General features: G+C 35.9%; 1 protein-coding gene across 50 annotated transcripts in view; it reads right to left on the minus strand.

Moving 5' to 3' along the window:
- The window catches only part of CC2D2B (coiled-coil and C2 domain containing 2B), a 110433-nt gene that overhangs the window by 54634 nt on the left and 32690 nt on the right, over positions 1 to 23109 (minus strand). For 36 of the 50 annotated variants that reach the window (XR_013368164.1, XR_013368165.1, XR_013368168.1 and 33 more), the window contains 10 exons: positions 20537 to 20677; positions 18962 to 19070; positions 18649 to 18767; positions 15830 to 16007; positions 12659 to 12809; positions 10594 to 10741; positions 7069 to 7207; positions 5719 to 5922; positions 1071 to 1163; positions 795 to 886 (listed from right to left, as the gene is read on the minus strand). Coding sequence is in view for 43 of the 50 variants with exons in the window: in XM_077878195.1 (XP_077734321.1) it covers positions 795 to 886; positions 1071 to 1163; positions 5719 to 5922; positions 7069 to 7207; positions 10594 to 10741; positions 12659 to 12809; positions 15830 to 16007; positions 18649 to 18767; positions 18962 to 19070; positions 20537 to 20677 (1374 nt within the window). In the remaining 7 variants the exon portion in view is untranslated. Of the gene's footprint in view, positions 1 to 794; positions 887 to 1070; positions 1164 to 5718; positions 5923 to 7068; positions 7208 to 10593; positions 10742 to 12658; positions 12810 to 15829; positions 16008 to 18648; positions 18768 to 18961; positions 19071 to 20536; positions 20678 to 23109 lie in introns of those variants that run through there. The other 14 variants (XM_077878215.1, XM_077878219.1, XM_077878232.1 and 11 more) reach the window with 12 other exon arrangements.

Genomic DNA, 23109 nt, shown 5'->3' on the forward strand with positions numbered 1-23109 from the left:
TCACTGGTTCTTCTGCCTCACTAACCCTCATCTTTAGGACCTCCAGTTTCGATTGCATCTCATTTAATTGATTTTTAATTTCGGCCTGATTAGATCTAAATTCTGCAGTCATGAAGTCTCTTGAATCCTTTATGCTTTTTTCCAGAGCCATCAGTAGCTTTATAATTGCGCTTCTGAATTGGCTTTCTGACATTGAATTGTAATCCAAATTTTGTAATTCTGTGGGAGAGAGGACTGTTTCTATTATTTCTTTTGTGGTGAGTTTTTCCTCCTAGTCATTTTGCTCAGTGCAGAGTAGCCAAAAACAAGTTGTACTTGATAGAAGCTTGAACTCTTCTCACTGTAGCATTCCAGCTGTTCTCTCTTTAAATCTCAGGCTGAATTTCATAGGTTTTCAGGATGATTTGAAAGTTATCTAGGTAAGTTGGTGGGGACAGGTGACTTGGGGACCCTACTCTTCCGCCATCTGCCCCGCCTCCACCATTTTTCTAATAGCAGTTCCAGGACAGGAAAATCTTGGGGCAAAACTAATTTGGGACAAAGGTATTTCTTTTCTTTTTCTTTCTTGCCCTAAAAACTATCAATAAGGAGAGCATTACAAACTATGTAATTGAAAATACATATCATATAGGTATGTCCAAAATGCAATTTTAAAATAACCCAATATATTTTAAACACTATATTTCACTTTATGCCTTGTAAATGCATCCTCTGACATGTAACTTAAAATCAAAACAAAGAACTTTGAAGGCACTAGTTTAAAGCTTTATATTTCATATTTAAATAATATATACCTTGCAGATACAATTTCTTCATAATCAGCCACAACATCTGATAAGTTAAATTTGCTAACTTTAACAATTCTTTTCATTATCAATCTTCTCATCTACAAAAAAGTAAATTTAATTTAGGGAAATAATAGTTTATATTTGAAGATTAAGAATTTACAATGCTACTGGTTTCACATTTTTTACTCTCGATTTTTGTAAGTAATGAATGGAAAGGGAAATTAGGAAGATTTCACAAAAGTAGATGCAAACATACTGATGATGTTATTTTGTTATCATTACCTTTTTCAGAAAATTGGCAGAATTAATTCTTTGTGTAGTAATAGAATTGACATCTGAAATGGAGATATCCTTCTCTATCTGACTTTCATATTCCTAAACAGAGAATTTAGTTTTACCTCTTCAATGTAACAGAGTTCAGCTATGATACATTGCAATAAAATATTAAATAATGAATATTCACTTTAGTTCATGTGTAGGAGACACTGGCAACACTCTGGCACAAGAGAAGAAAATATTTCTTTCTTTTTTTTTTTTTTTAAGGATTTTATTTATTTATTCATGTGAGACACAGAGAATGAGGCAGAGACATTGGCAGAAAGAGATGCAGGCTTACGCAGGAAGCCCGATCTGGGACTCAATCCTGGGACTCCGGGATCACAGAGAAGAAAATATTTCTTTCAGAGTTTCCCACTGAGTGTTGGTAAGAACAGCTTTTGACTATATTTTATTTGCTTCTAGGATGAGGTCCATTCATCTTTTAAATTAGAGTAATGTTGAGAAAAAGAATTTTGCGATTGAGAAATTATGAAAAAAATGTGAAAATGACTGAAATATTCTCTTTTTTAAAAATGTTTTTAATTTATTTATCCATGAGAGACACAGAGAGAGAGAGAAGCAGAGACACAGGCAGTGGGAGAAGCAGGCTCCATGCCTGGAGCGTGATGTGGGACTCAATCCCGGGTCTCCAGGATCACACCCTGGGCTGAAGGCGGTGCTAAACCACTGAACCACCCAGGCTGCCCCCTTTTTCTTTATACTTTTTGTGTTTTAGGAAATACTTTCTTACCCCAAGATTAAGATATCCATTTAAAGTTTTGCTTTTTACAAAGTTTTGCTTTTATTAATTTTTTTATTTTAATTCCAGTATAATTAATATAATTCACATGTAGTCCTCATTACACATGGTATTTATTCCTTTTGTGAGGTCTGAATCTTAATTTTCTTTCTAGACAGATGACCAGAACCACTAAACAAATAGTTCATTCTTTTCCAACTGATTTGTGATGATACCTATCAAATAAAAAGTCTTTACACATGTATAAGTCTGTTTTGAGCCCCTCTGTTCTATTTCACTGGTTTGGAATTGCATTACTATGTGTATGAAATAATCTGGGGGAACTGGCATCCTACAATGCTGGCACCTTGCAACTTCCTATCAGTGAACATTTACTCAGAATTTTTTTTACATCATTCAAAATGTTTTGTAATTTTCTCAAGTTCTTACATATATTTTTGTTAAATATATTTCTATATATCTTAGAGTTTTCATTGCCATTGCAAGGGGTATCTTCATTAAGTTACAATTAGTGGGTTTTTACTGGTGTACAGAATGCTATTTATTTTTTGTCTTTAATTTTTCCTCAACTTTTTCAAAACTATAGAAAATTAGCAAGAATGTTAAAATCCATATATCCATCCTCTTAAGTAATTATAGTTGACCTCTGAAAACATGGATTTAAATTGTGCAGGTACACTCGGATGAAGACTTTTTGCAGTATGATACTGAAAATGTATTTTTTCTTCCTTATGATTTTCTTAATAGCATTTTCTTTTCTCTAGCTTACTTTATTGTAAGAATACAGTGTATAATATGTGTAACATTAAAAAAATGTGTCAACGCTTTCTGTTATCGGGTAGCTTATCAACAATAGCCCATTATTATTTCAGTTTTGGAGAGGTCAAAAGTTATACGTAGATTTTCGATTGCTCAGGGTTTGGTACTCCTAATCCCCTGTCATTAAGGGGTGAACTATGTCCTTTGACACATCTGCTTAATCTGTAAACCTTGCCTATTGTACACAGGGTTTTTTTGTTTGTTTGTTTTTGTTTTCATTTTGTTTTGCTAACTCTGGCAAAACCCAACTCTGTGAGGACAAGTCACAAGAAGCTTACTCCCCATTAGGGTACCAAAGCCCAGGAAAAACCAGCGTCAAAATTTGTCGTAGCTGTCTTATCCTTTGTTCTGCTCTGCTTTCTTCATGTTTCTATATTACTGGCTAATTACATCTGAAATTTAATGTAATCATTCAGTAGGCATGTAGATGTTGCCTTCTTGTGTCTCCTCACACTCAATTCCACAATTTAGAAGAAGCACTTCTTTCAATGTGGTTCACATCAGGAGAAAAACCCAAAATGTTGTAACATTCTCAATCAGTTTAAAGAAGTTCTCTTCTAAGGAAACAATCAATAAAACTAAAAGGCAACCAAAGGAATGGCAGGAGATATGTGTAAATAACATATCCAGTGAAGGGTTAGTGTCCAAAATATATAAAGAACTTATAATTCTCAACATCCCCCCCCAAAAAAAGTCCAATTAAAAAATGGGCAGAAGACATGAGAAGACATTTCTCCAAAAAAGACATATAGAAGCAAACAGACACATGAAAAGATGTTCATCATCACTTATCATCAGGGAAATGCAAATCAAAACTACAAGATATCACCTCACACCTGTCAGAATGGCTAAAATCAAAAACAAAAGAAACAACAGGTGTAGGATATAGAGAAAAAGGAACCCTCTTGTACTGTTGGTGGGACTGTAACTGGTGCAGCCACTCTGAAAAACAGTATGGAGTTTCCTCAAAAAGTTAAAAATAGAACTACCTTATGATCCAGCAATTGCACTACTGGGAATTTACCCAAAGAATACAAAAACACTAATCAAAGGGTTACATGCACCCCTATGTTTATAGCAACATTATTTACAATAGCCATGATATGGAAGCAGCCCAAGTATCCATCGATAGATGAATGGATAAAGATGGGGTAATATATATACAATGAAATATTATTCAGCCATAAAAAGAATGAAATCTTGCCAATTTCAACAACATGGATGGAGCTAAAGAGTATAATACTAAGTGAAATAACGCAGAGAAAGACAAATACCATATGATTTCACTCATATGTGGAATTTAAGAAACAAAACAAAGAAGCAAAGGGTGGGGGGAAGAGAGAGAGAGAGACAAACCAAGAAACAGACTCTTAACTATAGAGAGCAAACTGATGGTACCAGAGAGGGGTGGGGAGAACAGATGAAATAGGTGATAGAGATAACAGTGCACTTGTGATGAGCACAGTGTGATGTATGCAACTGTTGAATCACTATATTGGACATCTGAAACTAATATAACACTATATGTTAACTAACTGGAATTAAAATATAAACTTTAAACAAAGAAGAAATTCTCTTCTAATTCTAGTATACTAAGAGCTTTCATCATGAATGAGCACCGATTTTATTCAATGCCTAATGGGCATTTATTAAGAGGAGCATATTTTTCCTTCCTTAATTCTGTTAATATGGTAAGTTATATTAACAGATTCTCTAATTAAATTAGCTTTGCTATGTGAAAACAAACTCAGATTATAAAGTGTAATTATATATTTATTCACAATATATGGCTTTTTAATTTGTTGAAATTTTTTTTAGAAAATTTACAACTATGCTCATAAGTAAAATGATCCAAAATGACCATTTCTTGCTCTCCTTGCCCAATTTTGCTATGAAAGTTATATCAGACTCAAAAATGAATAGGATTACTTTCCCTCCTTTTTTGCTCTCTGAATAATTTGAATAAGATAAGGAATGCCCCTGATTTCAAGAGCAGAAACTGTTCCTCTTTTATGGTGTTATATTCATGATTATGCTGAGCCTTCTGCTTTGCCTGTCACTTTATGGGACTGTAGAACTGAATTCAGTCATTGAGAAAAGCAGCAGAAGGAAAATGAATAACTTTCTAGCTATTCCAAGCTATTTTCAGGCCTTTCTACTCTAGTTTACTAACTGAAGCTCCTAAGGTCTCAAAACAGGAGATTGACCATAATTTAAAGTTGGGAAGTGCTTTCCACAGCCAAATACCAACTGGTCAGTTTGTGATTACATATATCTGCACTCAGTCATGTTTGTGAAAGTAAAAAATTATCTGCAAATCCTATCTTTGTGGGACTAGAACAGTCAAACAACTGTGCTAACTGGTGGTGCTAGGACTTTGTCATTGAAAAATCATTAATTTGCATTTCCCCTTTCACCTCTGAGACACGCCAAAAGAGCCTTCAGACAGTTCAGAACATGAGTGTCCTCTCCCTGCAACTTGAGTTTTAAATATAATGAGTCCTATATAGTGTATTGTTTGTGTATCCTCTAAATTAGGGTATACAAGCTAAGGGATGGCTTGACAACAACAAAAATACACACTATTTTTTAAAACAACTTTTACTTATTTAATGTTAAGTGGCTTATTGCAATTTACTTTCAGTCCAGGATAAAATGAAAACAAATATTATAGAGTTTATCCATTTTTTTTCTTATTGATAATAACAAGTGAAATTAATAAGCCTATTATAACCTATTTTTATAATAGTTTTTAAAATGGGTTTTTTATATAAACTTATAAGTTAAAAAAGGAATAAGTTTAGATTCAAAACAGCAAAAATATTGAGCACCTGAGTGGCTCAGTGGTTGAGCATCTGCCTGGGATCAAGTCCCACATTAGGCTTCCTGCAGGAAGCCTGCTTCTCCCTCTGCCTATGTCTCTGCCTCTCTCTCTGTGTCTCTCATGAATAAATAAATAAAACTGTTTTTCTAAAAGCATCAAAAATATGAATTTATCATACAATAAGCAATATTCAAATAGAAAGCATGTACCTGGAAGACTAAGTCTGGAATCTCTTTGTCATGAAGGGGTATTTGCTGCAGAAGGAAAACATCTAATTGACCTGCATTTCTAAGTTGCAATAGCTGGAAACGTTTACTCTTTTTCATTTCTTCTTCAGAAACAAAGTTAAATTCATCTTGCAACTGTTCAAGACGAAAATATTTTGGAATATCCTGTCCTTTATGTTTCATGTACTATAAAATATAAGTCACAGAAGTATTAAAATATTAACTTTTTAAAATTCGAGAATTATTTCAAAACACTTTTTCCCCTCAAATGTGAAATGTTAGATTTGTCATATATGTAGGAAATGGAGCAATGAATCTATACAGAGCTAGAATCTGAATAAAAAAAAAAAAGAAAGAAAAAACAGAATCTAGCCTACATGGCTTCCTAACCTTTCATGGTCATGACTTAAAAGAAAAATAAAAATACTTGTATTGCAACTGGGTTAAAAGATTATTCATATCTGTTTGTCATAAGTGTGGAGAGAGGATCATTATTTCTGTACACGTGTACAGAAAGCACATTAGTTGGGAAGCACATTAGTTGGGAAGCACATTAGTTGGGAAGCTCTGATTCCAACTAATTGCGATAATTTTTGCATTGCTTTATTGAATAAATGCAAAGATGTGCATGGTACATGCAAGGGCGAGTGCTATCTACCAAGGATTTATTCACTGTAGTTCTAGAAGGAAAGATAAAACACAGAATGAATAGCTACAATAAAAGGAGGAATGGTATAAAAAGTTATAAAAAGAAAAACAAGTTAACAGGAGGGAAAGGAAAGAAAGTCCCATGTGTCACTGAGGTTATCAGGGAAACTCTTATCAGACATGTATGGTAGATAAGATAGCCACCTAGGTATCCTTCAAGACAGAGGGAATGACATGAATAAAGGTACGAAGAATGCATGTTTGAGGCACACAGAAGAGTTCTGTTCGTTGTAAGGAAGAATAGGAGAAGTGAACAGATCATTGAGTCTTTGAGGGAAGGAATGTGCCTATAAATCATCTGTATATCCCTAGCATATATAATACCATGGGTACTCAGTAGTTGTAACAAGAGATGCTGGCCTGAAGGTTAGCCTATAGGATGTACTGCAGAATACTAATTAATGGCAGACTACCAACCATCAGGCCTCAAGTAGCAATTATTTCAGTTGCTGAATTTCTAGCCTTTACAATACCGTAAAACTGGTTGAAAATCATATCTGTCCTTAGATTTATCTTTACCTGCCTCCTGATGCCTAGAAACATACACAGCAAACTATCAAGTATAGGAGGTTAGAGCTTAGGAAATAGAATATATTTACATTATTGATATTTGCTACAACTTACCATAATAAATTCCATTAAATCAGAATATTCTGGATTATTTGGATCAATTTTTACTTCATTTGCCCATTCAAAAAGCTTCTGTGCATTAATGAACCATGGAATTCCAGGAACCCCTCTTGCATCTACATTCCTTAACACACTAACATAGAGGAAAATATTTTGTGAATTTGCATATAAAATGTGGTTATTCATCTGTTACACAGGGTAAAACCTACTCATTCCAGGTAGTTAAAGATAAAACCTATCTATCCCCTGCATTTAAGGGTAAAACAGAAGATTTAGGTGTGATATCTCTCTTGGTTCTTCTCACATTCTAATTTGTATCCTAGCTTTTTGATAAATGTCTACTCTCTCCCTTAAGAGACACTAAGCTTCAATGTCCACAATAGTCAAACTATGGAAAGAGCCTAGATGTCCACTGACAGATGAATGGATAAAGAAGATGTGAGATAGGTGTGTGTGTATATATATATTTTTTTCTTTTATATATATATATATATATATATACACACACACATATGTTTTGTTATACACACACACCCACACAATGGAATACTACTCAGCCATCAAAAAAGAAATCTTGCCATTTGCAATGACATGGATGGAACTAGAGGTTATTATGCTAAGCGAAATAAGTCAATCAGAGAAAGACAATTACCATGATTTTACTCATATGTGGAATTTAGGAAACAAAACAGAGGACCATAGCGGAAGAGAGGAAAAGATAAAACAAGATGAAATCAGAGAGGGAGACAAACCATAAGAGACTCTTAATCATAGGAAACAAACGGAAGGTTGCTGGAGGGAAGGGGGGTAGGGGATAGGGTAATTGGGTAATGGACATTAAGAAGGGCAGATGATGTAATGAGCACTGGGTGTTATATAAGACTGATGAATCACTGACTTCTACCTTTGAAACTAATAATACATTATATGTTAATTAAATGAATTTAAATTTTTTTAAAAAGACAGTAAGCTTCTTAAGGGTAAATGGACTTTTCTGGACTTTGAAGCCTTCTCTTAGAATTCACTGCCTCTTAAAATTTGTCATTTGTCCCAATCTTTCACAGAACTGCTTTCAATCTTTTGTGAACCTGAGTTCCCAAGTAACTGGAACTGCTAACTGCAGCATCACAGAAGCCACAGGAGAAAAGACTTCAAGAAGAAAATGATAAGGGTAGGCCATGAATATGGCTCAAAGGTCACTGGTACTCTTCAGGAATAAATGGGTTGAATCAGGGAGGGAATGCGGAATAAAAAGTGGAGGTCTTGTACACAGATCAGCACACAAATGACAACTTGGACACGAAAAATGGCCAAGACAGGTTTTCAGAGTTTAATCAAATGCTTGGGTTTTTCTTTGTTTTAAAACAAAGAAGGCTTCTTTAATACAAAAGACTAACAGCTTAAGGAAATGGAAGAGTTAAACATAATGAAAGAAAAGGATATAAATATGTCATCAAGGTCCTAAAGGAGACAAAGAAAGTTCCAAATTACCTGTCTAAATGTTAGCTTTAGAGTAAAGAGGACAAACATTTGACTCCAAAAAGAAAGCAGAAAATAGTATGAGGAGGCAAAGATTGGAAAGAGTCACAGTAGGGATGATGCTAGGGAAAAACAAAGAAATACAAGCAAATAATGGTTCAGAGTCTTAAGAGCTTATTCACTAGCTCCAAAATGGATTACCTTTATTGTCTATTTTTCTTTAAAATGCCCTTATTCAGGTCTCTAAGATTATCTTGCATACTTAGCAAAACAAGGACATCATCAAAATTATGTTCCTGTCTACACAGTGATTTGTTTCCTTCTCTGATTTGAAAAGATATTTCCTCTTCTCTACAGCCAAGCTATCTCCTGCATTCTGATTCAAAATCTTCTGGACTCTAAAGGATCTCATACTCTCTCTAATACATTCTGGCTCTTTTTTCTATGGATTTCATCACTTATTATAAGAAGATAAAAATTGCCCTAATTTTCAAGAAACCTATACTATGATTCTGTTGTCTCTCTTATTTTCAGCCTCTTTTTATTTTTATTTTTTATTTTTTTTTTTTAATTTTTATTTCTTTATGATAGTCACAGAGAGAGAGAGAGAGAGAGGCAGAGACATAGGCAGAGGGAGAAGCAGGCTCCATGCACCGGGATCCCGACGTGGGGTTCGATCCCGGGTCTCCAGGATCGTGCCCTGGGCCAAAGGCAGGCGCCAAACCGCTGCGCCACCCAGGGATCCCCTCAGCCTCTTTTTAAAACTTCTTGGTAAGTAATCTACATCTGTGACCTCAGCTTCCTCACCATCAATTGCTGAGTACTACTGACAATTGTTTGTTTTTTTTTCTCTAAAACTATTGCCAAGAAAAGCATTTATGAACTCTTACTATGACTCTGGCCAAATGCCATTGGCTTTATTTATAGTGTTCTCTCACTGTTATTTTAAAATAGTCTCTCAGTTTTGATTTCCTGTCTAATCCAAGTTATTTATAGCAATGCTTTAAATTTTAAAAATTATTTTATTTTAAAAATTGAAATTTTTAGAACAGTTTTAAGTTCAGACCAAGAACAATCAGAAAGCACATAGTTTCCATATGTTCCCTATTTCCCCAAACATGCAGTCTCCTTTACCATTAATATCCCATACCAGAGTTATAATTTATTACATTCATTGCAATAAAAGAATTGCATTTGTTATATAGTAAATGGCTGACATAGCATTATTACTCAAAGTCCACAGTTTATCTTAACGGTTTACTCTTGGTGTTGACATTCTATGGGTTTTGACAAATATGTAATGACATTTATCTACAATTATAGTATCATACAAATAGTAGTTTCACTGCCCTAAAAATCCTGCCTATCCATCCCTGTCTCCTCCTGCCTGGAACCGCTGATATTTTACTGTCTCCATAGTTCTGACTTTTCCATAATGTCATATAGTTGGGTATAACAATGTTTTCTTTAATATGTGTTTAGATTGGGAGGAGAAGGCCATCTTTTTGTTATCATCATTCCTTAATTTTTAATTATGGAATCTACTTGGTCCTTTATATTAACTGTTTTCTTTAAACACAACACAGTATATAAATCAGTATATAATTTTTATAGATTTTTATTGTACTTCATTCTAGCAATCTTATTTGAGGTATGAACTAGAAATTAATCTCAATTTCCCTAAGAAGTCCTAGAGCATAGAATAAGATTTCTAGGATTTTTCTTCTAGCAAATTGATAATGCATAAATGATACTTTCATAGTCCAGAATGGTTGGGAGATACAAAGATTCCAGAAATAAAATCCTTGGGAGTCTTAGCCTCTGCCTGCAAGAGCTGTGGAACCACTTCCCCCATCATCCATGTAACTATAAGCCTAAGCATTAAAGAAATACATTCACTTACATATAAATCCAAATAAAAATAGTCTAAATAAACTAGCTTGCTCTTACCACTGCTGCAGTTTTCCCTTTACAGACACAGGTTTTGTGTGATACTTTGCTGAGGATTGGCATTATTTTTCAAGCATAAAAGTTGATTACCTGCAGTAAGCAGATCTTAAGGACTGTGACGTGGGTGTCAGAGGAATACCATTTTCGTCTAAAGCCCATGATAGAGAGTAACTTAGTTTTCCTGATGTCAAAAGACAAAGCTCCTCAGTTCCATTCCCCTCAAGAAGAAAAGGCACATCTGTTTATAAAGAGCATTAACACATGAATTTTTTTTTTTTTAAATTTTTATTTATTTATGATAGTCACAGAGAGAGAGAGAGGCAGAGACACAGGCAGAGGGAGAAGCAGGCTCCATGCACCGGGAGCCTGATGTGGGATTCGATCCCAGGTCTTCAGGATCGCGCCCTGGGTCAAAGGCAGGCTCCAAACCGCTGCGCCACCCAGGGATCCCAACACATGAATTTTTAATAAAGCATAGAATTTGACACATTGTAGATTTTTTCCATGACTCTACTTGTGGAACTCAGGCTGCTCTGTGGTGACCCCAGGCTCTAACCTTAGATCTCTCCCCCACTTCCCATCTAAGGTACCTCAGGGGAGATCATTTCAAACAGACTACAAAAGAGAGGAAAATATCAGTCAATCTGAAGATCTAGGGATGAACATCTCTATTGTCCTCTTCTTAAAACTAGAAGCTTTTTTAACCTTTCTTTCTGGAAGTGGCTTCCAACAGGGAAAGGACTGCTGACTGCAGAACTAGAGGCAAACTAGCTACTACTTTCCCTTTCTCTACATTCCTGAGTCGTCCCCTCTATCCATTTTCTTTCTCAATCTCTAGAGAGCTTAACAATACTCCTCAAAACTTCTGCTGACTTCCTAGTGCTTCCTAAATTGTTTGCCCTAAGTCTTTTCTCCTGTGTTCTCACAACCCTGTTTTCCTGTTTCAGCTAGACTCTCAACAAACTATATTCCTCTCTATTCCTGTCCTTTCCAGCCTTTTCCCTACTTATTTTCTTCTCTCTCATTGCTCACTTATTCATAACTCCTTTTTACCAGATGGACACAAGCATCCTAGGAGGAGGAAGGGAAAGAGAAGGAATCCGGGGGAGAAGGAGAGGAATGGCAGTCTTCTCACAGACACCCTAACTTGAATTTAATTGCATGAGGAGTAAAATCCTTTGAAAAACAAGTCAACAGGGATGCCTGGGTGGCTCAGCAGTTGAGCAGCTGCCTTCAGCTCAGGGTGTGATCCCGGAGTCCCAGGATCAAGTCCTACATCAGGCTCCCAGCATGGAGCCTGCTTGTGTCTCTGCCTCTCTCTCTGTGTGTCCCTCATGAATACATAAAATCTTAATTTTTTTTTAAAGTGAACAGAAATATCCCTTCTTGTTCCTTCTTTTCTCTTTTTCTCTCACTTCTTCTCTACCTCCCTTCTGTATACTCAAAGATGAATCAGTACATCCTGGAGCATCTGTAGGCTTTCCTAAAGGAGAGGCAGAAGCAGAGCCATCTCTCCACTCAGGAGCAGAGCCCTTGTTCCAGAGAGCATACTGCTCTCATCTCAGATGATTTAGGAAAATTACAGGTGCTAATTCCAAATTTTAGATTTCCCAAAGATCTGATTCAAGACAAAGTTTAAAAAATGTTACTTTGGGTGCCTGCGTGGCTCAGTTGGTTAAGTGTTTGTCTTTGGCTCAAGTCATGATCCTACGGTCCTGGGATGGAGCCCTACATCAGGCTCTCTGCTCAATGGGGAGTCTGCTTCTCCTCTGCCACCCCCAAGATTGTGCTCTTTCTCTGTCAAATAATAAAATATTTTTTAAATGTTAGTTTAACATCTGAAAAGAGAATTTAATAGACTTTAAACCTAATACTACAGGGGCACCTGAGTGGTTCAGTGGTTGGCTCAGGTTGTGATCCCAGGGTCCTGGGATAGAGTCCTGCATCAGGTTCTCCTCAGGGAACCTGCCTCTTCCTCTGTCTATGTCTCTGCCCCTCTCTATGTGTCTCTCATGAATAAATAAGTAAAATCTTAAAAAAAATATATACTACAAACATAGCATTCTTTAATCACATAAATGACTCAGAGTCGTGTAGGATATGGAATTCATAAAGTGAAGGAAGGTGGGGAAGGCGACATTTTAAATAAACTTACTGCTTCCTACTTCTCCATATGCAGGTATGACTAGCTCATCAGAGCTAAACTCTACATATTCCAAAACAGTTTTGCTTTTCAACTCTGTATTGTTAGGCAAAGGTAAATATAGTTTTGCCAATAAGCTTGTCCTTTTACTTACTTCATAAACCTAAATATAAAAGAAATGAATGATAGCTCACTGAAAGCACAAAATGGGGGAGGGGAGAGTTAAAATGAGAACCCTCAATAACATACTTTTATTCTTTTAAAAAAATACTAGCATATAAAATAGGTATTTCTCTAGAGCATTTCATCCACATGATTATGAGAAAAGAGATAATCTTAAGTCCTTAAAAATATAACATCTTTTACTAGTTTCAAAGAAAATGAGTTGAATAAAAGGATTACAAATACAGTTCTGAGCATATAGGTATATATAACACAATATCCAAATAACTTAATTTGTACAGCATTTTTTTTTAAGATTTCATTTTTTTATTCATGAGAGAGAGGCAGAGGGAGAAGCAGGCTCCCTCCCACTCCCTGGGACTCCAGGATCATGCCCTGGGGCAAAGGCAGGTGCCAAACTGCTGAGCCACCCAGGGATCCCTTGTAGGCACTTCTAAAGTTCTTTATCTCATTTAAGACTGATAAAAACTATAGGAAATAGGTATTACTCTTCCAATTTTATAAATGAAGAAATTGAGTTTCTATATGAAACTACATTAGTTTTAGTTTTAGTAAATGATAGAAACCCAGGTTGGATTGCTTTGGAAAAGGGGAGATTAATTAGCTCATGGAGTCCGAGGACAAGTTAAAAATCTATGGGAGGTAGGGGAGGGAGAGAGTCCCAGAAGAAGGAGTAAGGGAGGTGCCGAGTAGACAACTCCATAGATGTCTACTGGAACCCAGGTCTTCTGCTTCTGTATGCTGTTCTTTCTCCTAGAATTCCATCACTGCCATAAGTACAAACCTAATTTTTTTAAGAAAATATTATTTTGGGGTGCCTGGGTGGCTCAGTGGTTGAGTGTCACCTTTGGCTCAGGTCATGATACCGAAATCCTGGGATCAAGTGCCATATCAGGCTCCCCACAAGGAACCTGCTTCTCCTTCTGCCCATGTCTCTGCCTCTCTCTATGTCTCTCATGAATAAATAAATAAAATCTTAAAAAAAAAGAAAAAAAAAGAAAAGAAAAGAAAAGAAAAGAAAAGAAAAGAAAAGAAAAGAAAAGAAAATCTTATTTTGACCTATATTGTGTTGTCAGTGTTTGAGGAAACAGTGACATGTACTTAAAGAAGAAGGAAATCAAGGAGGGAAAACATGTTTCTTCAAAGATAAGAATGTGTCAATCAAAAGGCTGGTTAATTAACCAAAGGAAGAAATGTGTTAATTAATGCAGAAGAAAAAAGGAAGTCAAAGAAGCAAATATAAAAATTTTTCTGGTCATCTAATTTTTGTCCCTGTAAGAGTTACTATAAGTTAGCACAGTAGTTCCTTGACAAAGGTATCTATACCTAATGCAGAAAGGTTTGTAGGGGTTGTAGCTAATGGACTTACAGTATCTAGGTCTATGAAAGAAATTTCTTACTGCAAATCAGTAACCTGGCTAACTGAAAAGGGGTAATGCACTGATAATTATATTCAAATGTTGAACTGGCATTTTGAGTTTACACATCAGCCTTGTGATTTGTTTAGAGGATATAGATATATTTTCATGGGACTGTCGATAAATCCAGTTTCTGAAACTGCTGGGACCCCTGAGGGCTGGAGGCCATATCATGAATAGTAAATGTAAAGGTAGAGAATTCCATCTCCATGAGTGAAGTCTTCTGGGAGAGACTTGTCCCCTGATGGCAGCTCTCAAAGCCATTGTGTGGTGGGGTTGGAGTGTCAAGAATGAAAATGGGCCTTGTAAGTGTGAGAACTAGAATGTTCAAAAGCTCAGAAGTAGGAAATTGCAAGGATATATGGGGGGAAAAAACCAAGCAGTTCATTTTGCTAAAGTGAATAAAGAGGAATGATAAGGAGTAAATTCAAAACGTAGGTCAGAATCTGTTAGGCTAGGGCATATAGATTTATTTTGCAATTTTTGCAGTTGCTCATGGTGCACTTTATTCCTAGCTAGATTCCTTTCTTTCCCTGCCTCTTAGGTTGTTAAGATCATGTTCTAAGTAGTAGGATGATGAAGGATTCAAAATACACATTTATCTACTTAGGGTGGAGGCAAGTTTTACACTTCAAGTGGTTGTATTATTACATCACAATTTATTTTAGGTATCATAGAAAGGTATAGTCAGTATATTTTTTAAATAGGAATTTCAACAGAAGTACATTTTAAGATGATAGAAATTTGATAATATAGATGAACAAAATGAGTGTAGCCTCTGATCAGGGATAGAAAAAAATTATTATAGGTATTGTAAAAATACCTCTGATTTAGATTTATAATTCTCTCCCCATTCCCCAAACCTCACTCAACACTCACATACAAAAATATTTATTCCCTCCTAACTTTCCTTTCAGATCTAGTTGCAAATTTAACCTCTATGTTAGGCATCAAGACTTCTTATCTATACTCTAATGTCTCTAAATTTTCTCCATTGTCCTATTTTCTTCTTCCTTTAGTGCAGGGGTTCTTATGGTGGGGTCTTTTGACAGGGATCAGGAGTCTGTATGTTGTTTCATCAGATTCTTAAAGGGATCCAAAACATAAACAAACAGATAAATAAATAAATAAACACACACATACATACCTACAAATTCAGCAAGACACTGAAAACACTAATCAGGGCTGAGACAATTTGGAGAAATCATTCCGCGCTAACAACAGCTATGCTACACATTATAGTTTATTTTTTATTTTTTTTATTTTTTTTACACATTACAGTTTAAATAGCCCTTTTCCATCTCACTGCAAATGAAGAGTAGTGCTGCACATCCAAGGTTGGTAGGAATTTTAGCAGGAGAGAATGGAAGTATTCAGAAGAACCACAAATCAAATAATTTTGTACTTGTAGTATAAAAGACTATTGCTGTTATAAATATATTATTTGTAAGTATCTTGCTTACCCATATAGATTGGTCATCTCTAAATAGAAATTACTTGTCACATAAAACAGTAACTAACAAGAAATTTAAAATTATGTATGGCATAAAATAAGACACAAAAGTAAATGATAATGACATACCTCCAAGCAAATTGTTTCAGGCCAACATATTAACTGAATATTGAAAATTTGCTGAAACATGACCTTAAAATCAAACTGAAGGGGAGATACTGAACTGCAAGAAACCTGTTTATCGTTGTATAATATTTTAATAAAATATTTAAGCTTCTGTATTTTGGCTCTCCTCTTTTGTTCGTGCCTAAAAAATAAATAAATCTTTAAAGGATCCTTGAAAAACAAAATAGATACAAAATATTGTTCTTTTCAAAATGCACCTAAGTATATTAAATTATGACCATTTTAGAGGACAAATGCTATCTTTAAGCCCAATAACACTTGCCTATGTGTGAATTAAAGCCTCTCCTACTCAAATGTGGAGGGGGCGGTTTGTATATTTTTTTACTGGAGTTCGATTTCAAATGTGTTTTTTTAATGATTTTATTCAAACATAGAGAAAGAACTAAGATCAAGGAACCATAAAACACTCAGCTATTTATTTTACTAAACTGAAACTTAGATGATGACATTTACCCATCATAAGAGATTTTTTAAGAGGAGAAAACAGAGGGACTTAGGATTGGGGGTGGGGGAGCTTGAAATTAAAATTCAAAAATATTTTCTGACTTCTAGAAGAAAGACACACTTTTAAAAGAAATATGCTATTTTTCAATAACCTCAGTGAGGTGGCTTGCTGTGTCCTCTTTAAGGTCTTTATAAATCCCTTTAGGCTTTAGGTCATACACTCTTTCTCCCAGACATTCTTTCTCTAACTGCAAAGATCAGAGAGGCAAGCCAGATTCTCTGCGCCTTCTATGAAACATTTGCTGGGAAATAAACTAATCCCTTAAGTGATATAAAACTCCTAAAGAGAGTCTTCCAGTCATTCATTCATTTCCAACATTGAGTATCTTCTCAGCTGCAAGGTAACTGACCTAATGATGTTTAGGACTTCTCTTTTTCAGAAGGGAGAGGACTGGTTGGGAGATAAGGCTCTGGGTTGAAACGTAACAAGCCCTTCTGTTCTCCACGCTAATCACCCTGTGGGTCCAGTATCTCCCAGTGGTGCCCGTATCTGCCCATGTAGATTACTTATTTTTCCTATCTCTCTGTTGGCCTTTTCTAACTATCTTCTCAATTACCATTAGAGAAATATGTCAGGTATATTTGCTCTTTATGTTGCCCTCTGAAAGTAGTTTTAATAATGAGCTTGTGAACTGATTATGAAAATTCACTAATTCATGATTATATTCATCCTCAGGAAATCCTGCCTTTTTCATCACCTATAAACCCTTTATAATTATTCTTTAATCCTTCCCTTCATCTCTATCCTTGACATCATGATAATAATCAAAATTATTGCCATAGCAAAACAATAACAATATTCTTCTTTTCTAGAGAATCAATTCAACTGGACATTTTTATTTTTTAAAATTTTATTTATTTATTCATGAGAGACACAGAAAGAGAGAGAGAGAGGCAGAGACACAGGTAGAGAAAGAAGCAGGCTCCATCCAGGGAGCCTGATGCGGTACTTGATCCCGGGTCTCCAGGATCACGCCCTGGGCTGAAGGCAGAGCCAAACCACTGAACCACCCAGGCTGCCCCTCAACTGGACATTTTAAATGGATAATGGCAGTAATGTCCCACAATAACAATAGCTTTGAAAAGATAGAACACATCCTATTTCCTTTTGCCTTGACTTCCACCAAGATTTAGCCTTGGCTTTCCAGTACATTTATCTTCCTCCTTCTCTTTCCGCTCTTTACTTCTAACTTCCTGTTTTAGGGCTCTTGTTATCTTATCCTCATTAAGATGGTCCTTTTGTATGCATGTCTTACATAAAGATTATCTCAGGCCCTCTTTGGAAGTAGGTGTAGAACAAAAGCACTCCTCCACTGCTGCACTTTGCTAATCAGAAAGAGGGAACTGGTAATTGTGCTTTTGTGTCTGCTACTCTTTATGTTCATTTTATTTTATTTATTTATTTATTTATTTATTTATTTATTTATTTATTTATTTATTTTTATTTAAAATCAATTAGCCAATATCTTTATGTTCATTTTAAATGTAATCATTCATCCGTTCATTTCATAAATATGAATATTTATTGGGCATTTGCTACCCTCCAACTCTGCTTAAATGATGCACATTCACAATACTCAAAGATGAATTAGTAAAAAGTGTCCCATGGGACAGAGATGTTGAAAAATTGGACCTAATTCAGTGTTCTAAATTGCCACAGCCTCTTTTAAGGAGATGAGATCCACAGGCCTAGAGATGGGAGAAATGGGGATCTGTATTAGATCTGTTTTTGCATGAAGGTCCTAGGAATAGGGAGAAAACAGCTCACGGAAAAAGTCACAAATGGGAAGGAAAGAAATTTGTGTCAAACTTGAAAACTTCCCAGAGGATCCTCCAGATACAGAATACTTTTATGAAAGCAAGAGGCTCCCTTGATAAGCAAGGGTAACCACGTAGTCTTATTTTTTACAATGGCTTTATATCCCGCCTATCTATACTTGAACAAAAATTATTGCCATAGCAAAACAAATAACAAACAAAAAACAATAATCAAATCAAACAGGTTTATGTCCTACACCTCAGTTATGAATTAGAAGTGTGACCCTGGGCAACTTACCCTTCCATAAGCATAAATTCGCCCATCTCTAAGAGGAGGATAATACCACAGAGCTTTGGTTGCAATTAAATGTGCAAATGTATTTAAAAACTTAGTAAAGTGCCCCACATACGGTACGCACTCAAGAAAGCTAACACTATTATTAAAACAATACAATAAAGAGATAATATATAATGAAGAAATAATCCTTTAAAATGCTTACAGTGAACACTTGGATAAGTTTGTTAATTCTGCAGTGAAAGAAAGTTGTGGCATCAAAGTAATTGGCTTTATTCTTTCTATATCTGTTTCTTCAAGCTCTGAAGCTAAATATGAGAAGCTCTAGAAACCAAAATATAAATATATAATTTACAATGTAAGTTCCCTGCTTAAGACAACTATTCTTTAAACTTTTGTTTCTTTCTTACATTTGTCATTCCGTTGGGTAACTGTTACAAATACAATGATTTTCTATTCTACCAAACAATTAAATATTTTCACCAGAGGAGTTGAATGGTATTTTGTAATGTAAATACCTCCTGTTTCTCCCCATTCTCCAATACTTTTCCTTCAGTTTCCTTCTTGGTCTCAGACATTCCTAGCAATTCTTCTTGGTTTTGTTCATCACATTTATTCATTTTTATCCTAATTAATAATAAATATAATTATTTGAAGCAGAAAGAGTGGTTGGATTGGTGTTGCTAACACACATACGACGCATATGACCAATCACTTCCAACACACAATTTTACATCTCAAGGTCGACGGTACTGACAATGAGAGTGAGTGGCAAGCAAGCAAATGTTGGTCCAGAGCTACTGTGCTAAACTGATGGCATCTGTTGCTTTCCTTTTGTGCTCAGGGTTTCATAATGCATATGTGTATCAGACTGGTTTAAAGACACAGAGGCAAGTACGCCAGTATACGTGAATTCAGGACTCTACGATAAAGTTTCATGCTGGGTTAGGTTTAGAAATTGTCAGAAGCACTGTCATTGGGCAGCCCGGGTGGCTCAGTGGTTTAGCGCTGCCTTTCAGCCCAAGGCCTGATCCTGGAGACCTGGGGTCGAGTCCCACATCGGGCTTCCTGCATGGAGCCTGCTCCTCTCTCTGCCTGTGTCTCTGCCTCTCTCTCTCTCTCTCTCTCTGTGTCTCTCATGAATACGTAAATAAAATCTTAAAGAAAAAAAAAAGCACTGTCATTAAAAACCACTGCAGTAGGGAAAAAAATCAACAAAGTAAACATCTTTCTTAACAGGTTCAAGTAACATTAATCTCTTACAGCTTTGAAAATAAGATAGTGGGTTGTGAGGAGGGAACCAGCTATTTCACTGAGTTCACAGACAGCTTAAGTGATTAACAAGTACAGTTTCTAACTGTAACTATCTCCTCCACTATGTTTTTATGACTGTATGTTTCACCTAGGAGTATGATTACTCATCTTGTCCAGTTTTTTTTTTAATTTTTATTTATTTATGATAGTCACAGAGAGAGAGAGAGAGACATAGGCAGAGGGAGAAGCAGGCTCCACGCACCGAGAGCCCAATGTGGGATTCGATCCTGGGTCTCCAGGATCGCGCCCTGGGCCAAAGGCAGGCGCTAAACCGCTGCGCCACCCAGGGATCCCATCTTGTTCAGTTTTATAATAAAGTGCCAAACTGTTTTCAAATGGCTATTAGTATTTGCATTTCCATCAGCAATCAATGAGAGTTCCTTTTGTTCAGTATCCTTGTCAGTATTTATTATTGTCTTTTTAATTTCATTTTGTTTTGGATTTTAGCCATTCTAAGTGGTCTATAGTATACTCCCATTGCGGTTTTAATTTACATTTCTCTATTGACAGGACATGACACTGAACATCTTTTCATGTGTTCATTAGCCATCCATATACCTTCTTTAGCGAAGTGTCTGTTCAAATCTTTTGCCCATTTTAAAAATTGAGTTGTCTTATTAAGTTGTAAGAATTGTTCATATATTCAAGATACAAGTCCTTTGTTGACTACATCAAATAGTTGTCTAGCTTCTGGATTTTCTCCTAGTTACTGTAAATTCTCAGTAATTCATGCACAGTTCCTCAGGAGACCTATAAGAACAAATAAAGCAGCCACTCACCTTTGAAACTGTAATTTTACTGGGGTGCTTGTAAATCCTTGCTGTTGTCGAAGGAATTTTATTTGTTTCCAAGTTCGTAATATACTGTGTAATAGAGAGAAGTCTTTTCCTCTTTCTAAGTCATAGAGTTGTTTTGTATCACTACAACAATAATGGTAGATAAAAAGTACATTAGTGGATTAGAACTACAACTCATTTTTTAAAAGATTTTACTTATTTGAGAAAGAGAACACAAGCAGGGGGAGGGACACAGAGGAAGAAGCAGACTTGCCACTGAGCAGGAAGTCCCACATTGGGTTCTATCCCAGGACTCTGAGATCAAGACCTGAGCCAAAGGCAGAGACCAACTAACTGAGCCACCCAGGAACCCAGAACTATAAGTCATTTAAAATGGCTTGGAAGAATGTATTGCACCAACTCTTCTGGATATCCCCACTTTATGATTTTTTTTCATTTTATCCACATCTTGAGATAGCTACTGAAACTCCATTTAGAAGTTAATTCCTTTATGACTTGATGATTTTTTCACTATTTAAAAGTGCTCTGCTAAAATCCAGATTTTTCCAGATGTTCTGGTCATTCTGGAGTATATTTATTATACTTTTTTCAGATTAATGATTGAAACCATTGCTTCAAATTTATAGGTACTTTGCTGGGTGGGGTAGTGACTGATGTGGGAAACAAAGGCAGAAGAAAAATTATTAATTTCCTTACTACCATTGACAAGTCCTTGAAATAGGCAGAGTGACATTCCACTAGGGACTCAACTGTCTGCCTCAATGTTACTACTTTGCTAAGAGCAAAAGGCAATCTTAGCCCAATCCCCAGGATCCTGTAAGTCTACTTTAACATATAAATATTCCTTTAGAAATTTCCTTTATCTCAATCTGCCAAGATACATGTTGGCAATCGTCCCCCAAGCATATGGCTCACCAATATACATCTGAAGGGTCTCATGACTCAGGTTTTATTACATGGTAATAAATTACCTTTTCCCAACAATAGCTAGCCCCCTCCAGGTCCTGGAAAGTTTGCTTCCAAAATTCCTTAGAGACTTACGCTATCCCTAACCTTCTCCCAACTTAAAACTATATAATGGGCCACTCCTCTTGACCCTAATGCAGCTCTTTCTGCCCACGGGTCCTGTGCCTATGCCTTAATAAAATCACCTTTTTGCACCAAACAGTCAAGAATTCTTTCTTGGTCATCGGCTTTGAAACCTAACATTATTTTCCTACATCAATGATCATATTATTTGGAAAAAAAAATGATCATATTATTTGGATATGGAGATAATATACAGCTTTAAAGGATGCTTATTCTGTTTCATGACTTTGCAAACACACTATTTATATGATAAGTTACACTAATTGACTTTCTAACATTAAACCATCCTTGCACTCCTGGAATGATTCCAACTTTGCTGTATTATTTGATAGAATTCTGCTTAGCATATTTGTTTTTTTTTGTTTTTTTATTTTTTATTTATTTTTTTATTTATTTATGATAGTCACAGAGAGAGAGAGAGAGGCGCAGAGACACAGGCAGAGGGAGAAGCAGGCTCCATGCACCGGGAGCCTGACGTGGGATTCGATCCCGGGTCTCCAGGATCGCGCCCTGGGCCAAAGGCAGGCGCCAAACCGCTGCGCCACCCAGGGATCCCTGCTTAGCATATTTGTAACTATGTTTATGAATGAAATGGGGTTGCAATAGTTTTTATATTGTTATCAAGTTTTAATTTCTTTTTTTTAAGATTTTAATTAATTAATTTATTTATTCATGAGAGACACACAGAGAGAGGCAGAGACATAGGCAGATGGAGAAGCAGGCTCCCTCTGGGGAGCCTGATGCAGAACTTGATCCTAGGACCCCAGGATTACAACCAGAGCCAAAGGCAGATGCTCAACCACTGAAACACCCAGACATCCCAGGTTTTAATTTCAAGGATAAAATAATCTCATAAATGGAGCTAAGAATCTGGCCTCTTTTTCTATTCTTTGAAAGAGTTTGTGAAAATACAAGTTATCTTTAAATCAGAGGCGCCTAACGTTTCCTGTATCAGAATCATCAGAGGGCTTGTTGAACACAGATTGCCAAGCCCCATCCCTGGAGTTTCTGATACAGTAAGGTTGTGGTGGGCCTGATAATTTGCATTTTTAACAGGTTTCCAGGTAAAGCTGATGCTGCTGGTCTGGAGAACCACATTTTAAGAATCCTAATTTAGTCATCTGAGCCTGGTATTTCCTTGTATTTCTCTTTCTCTGTCTGATTCACTACACTTGGCATAATACCCTCTAGGTCCATCCACATTGTCACAAATGCCAAGATCTTATTCTTTTTTATAGCTGAGTAATATAGTGTGTGTTTGTGTGTGTGTGTGTATATATATATATATTCACACTGAGTAATATATATACTGAGTATATATATATAAATATATATACTGAGTAATATATATACTCAGTATATATATATATATAAATACATATAGTGAGTAATACAGTGTGTATATATATATATATATTTACTCATTCATCTATTGATGGACACTTAGGTTGCTTCCATGTGGATTT

Source organism: Canis aureus, chromosome 29 (genome assembly GCF_053574225.1).
Source record: "Canis aureus isolate CA01 chromosome 29, VMU_Caureus_v.1.0, whole genome shotgun sequence".
Lineage (NCBI taxonomy): Eukaryota > Metazoa > Chordata > Mammalia > Carnivora > Canidae > Canis > Canis aureus.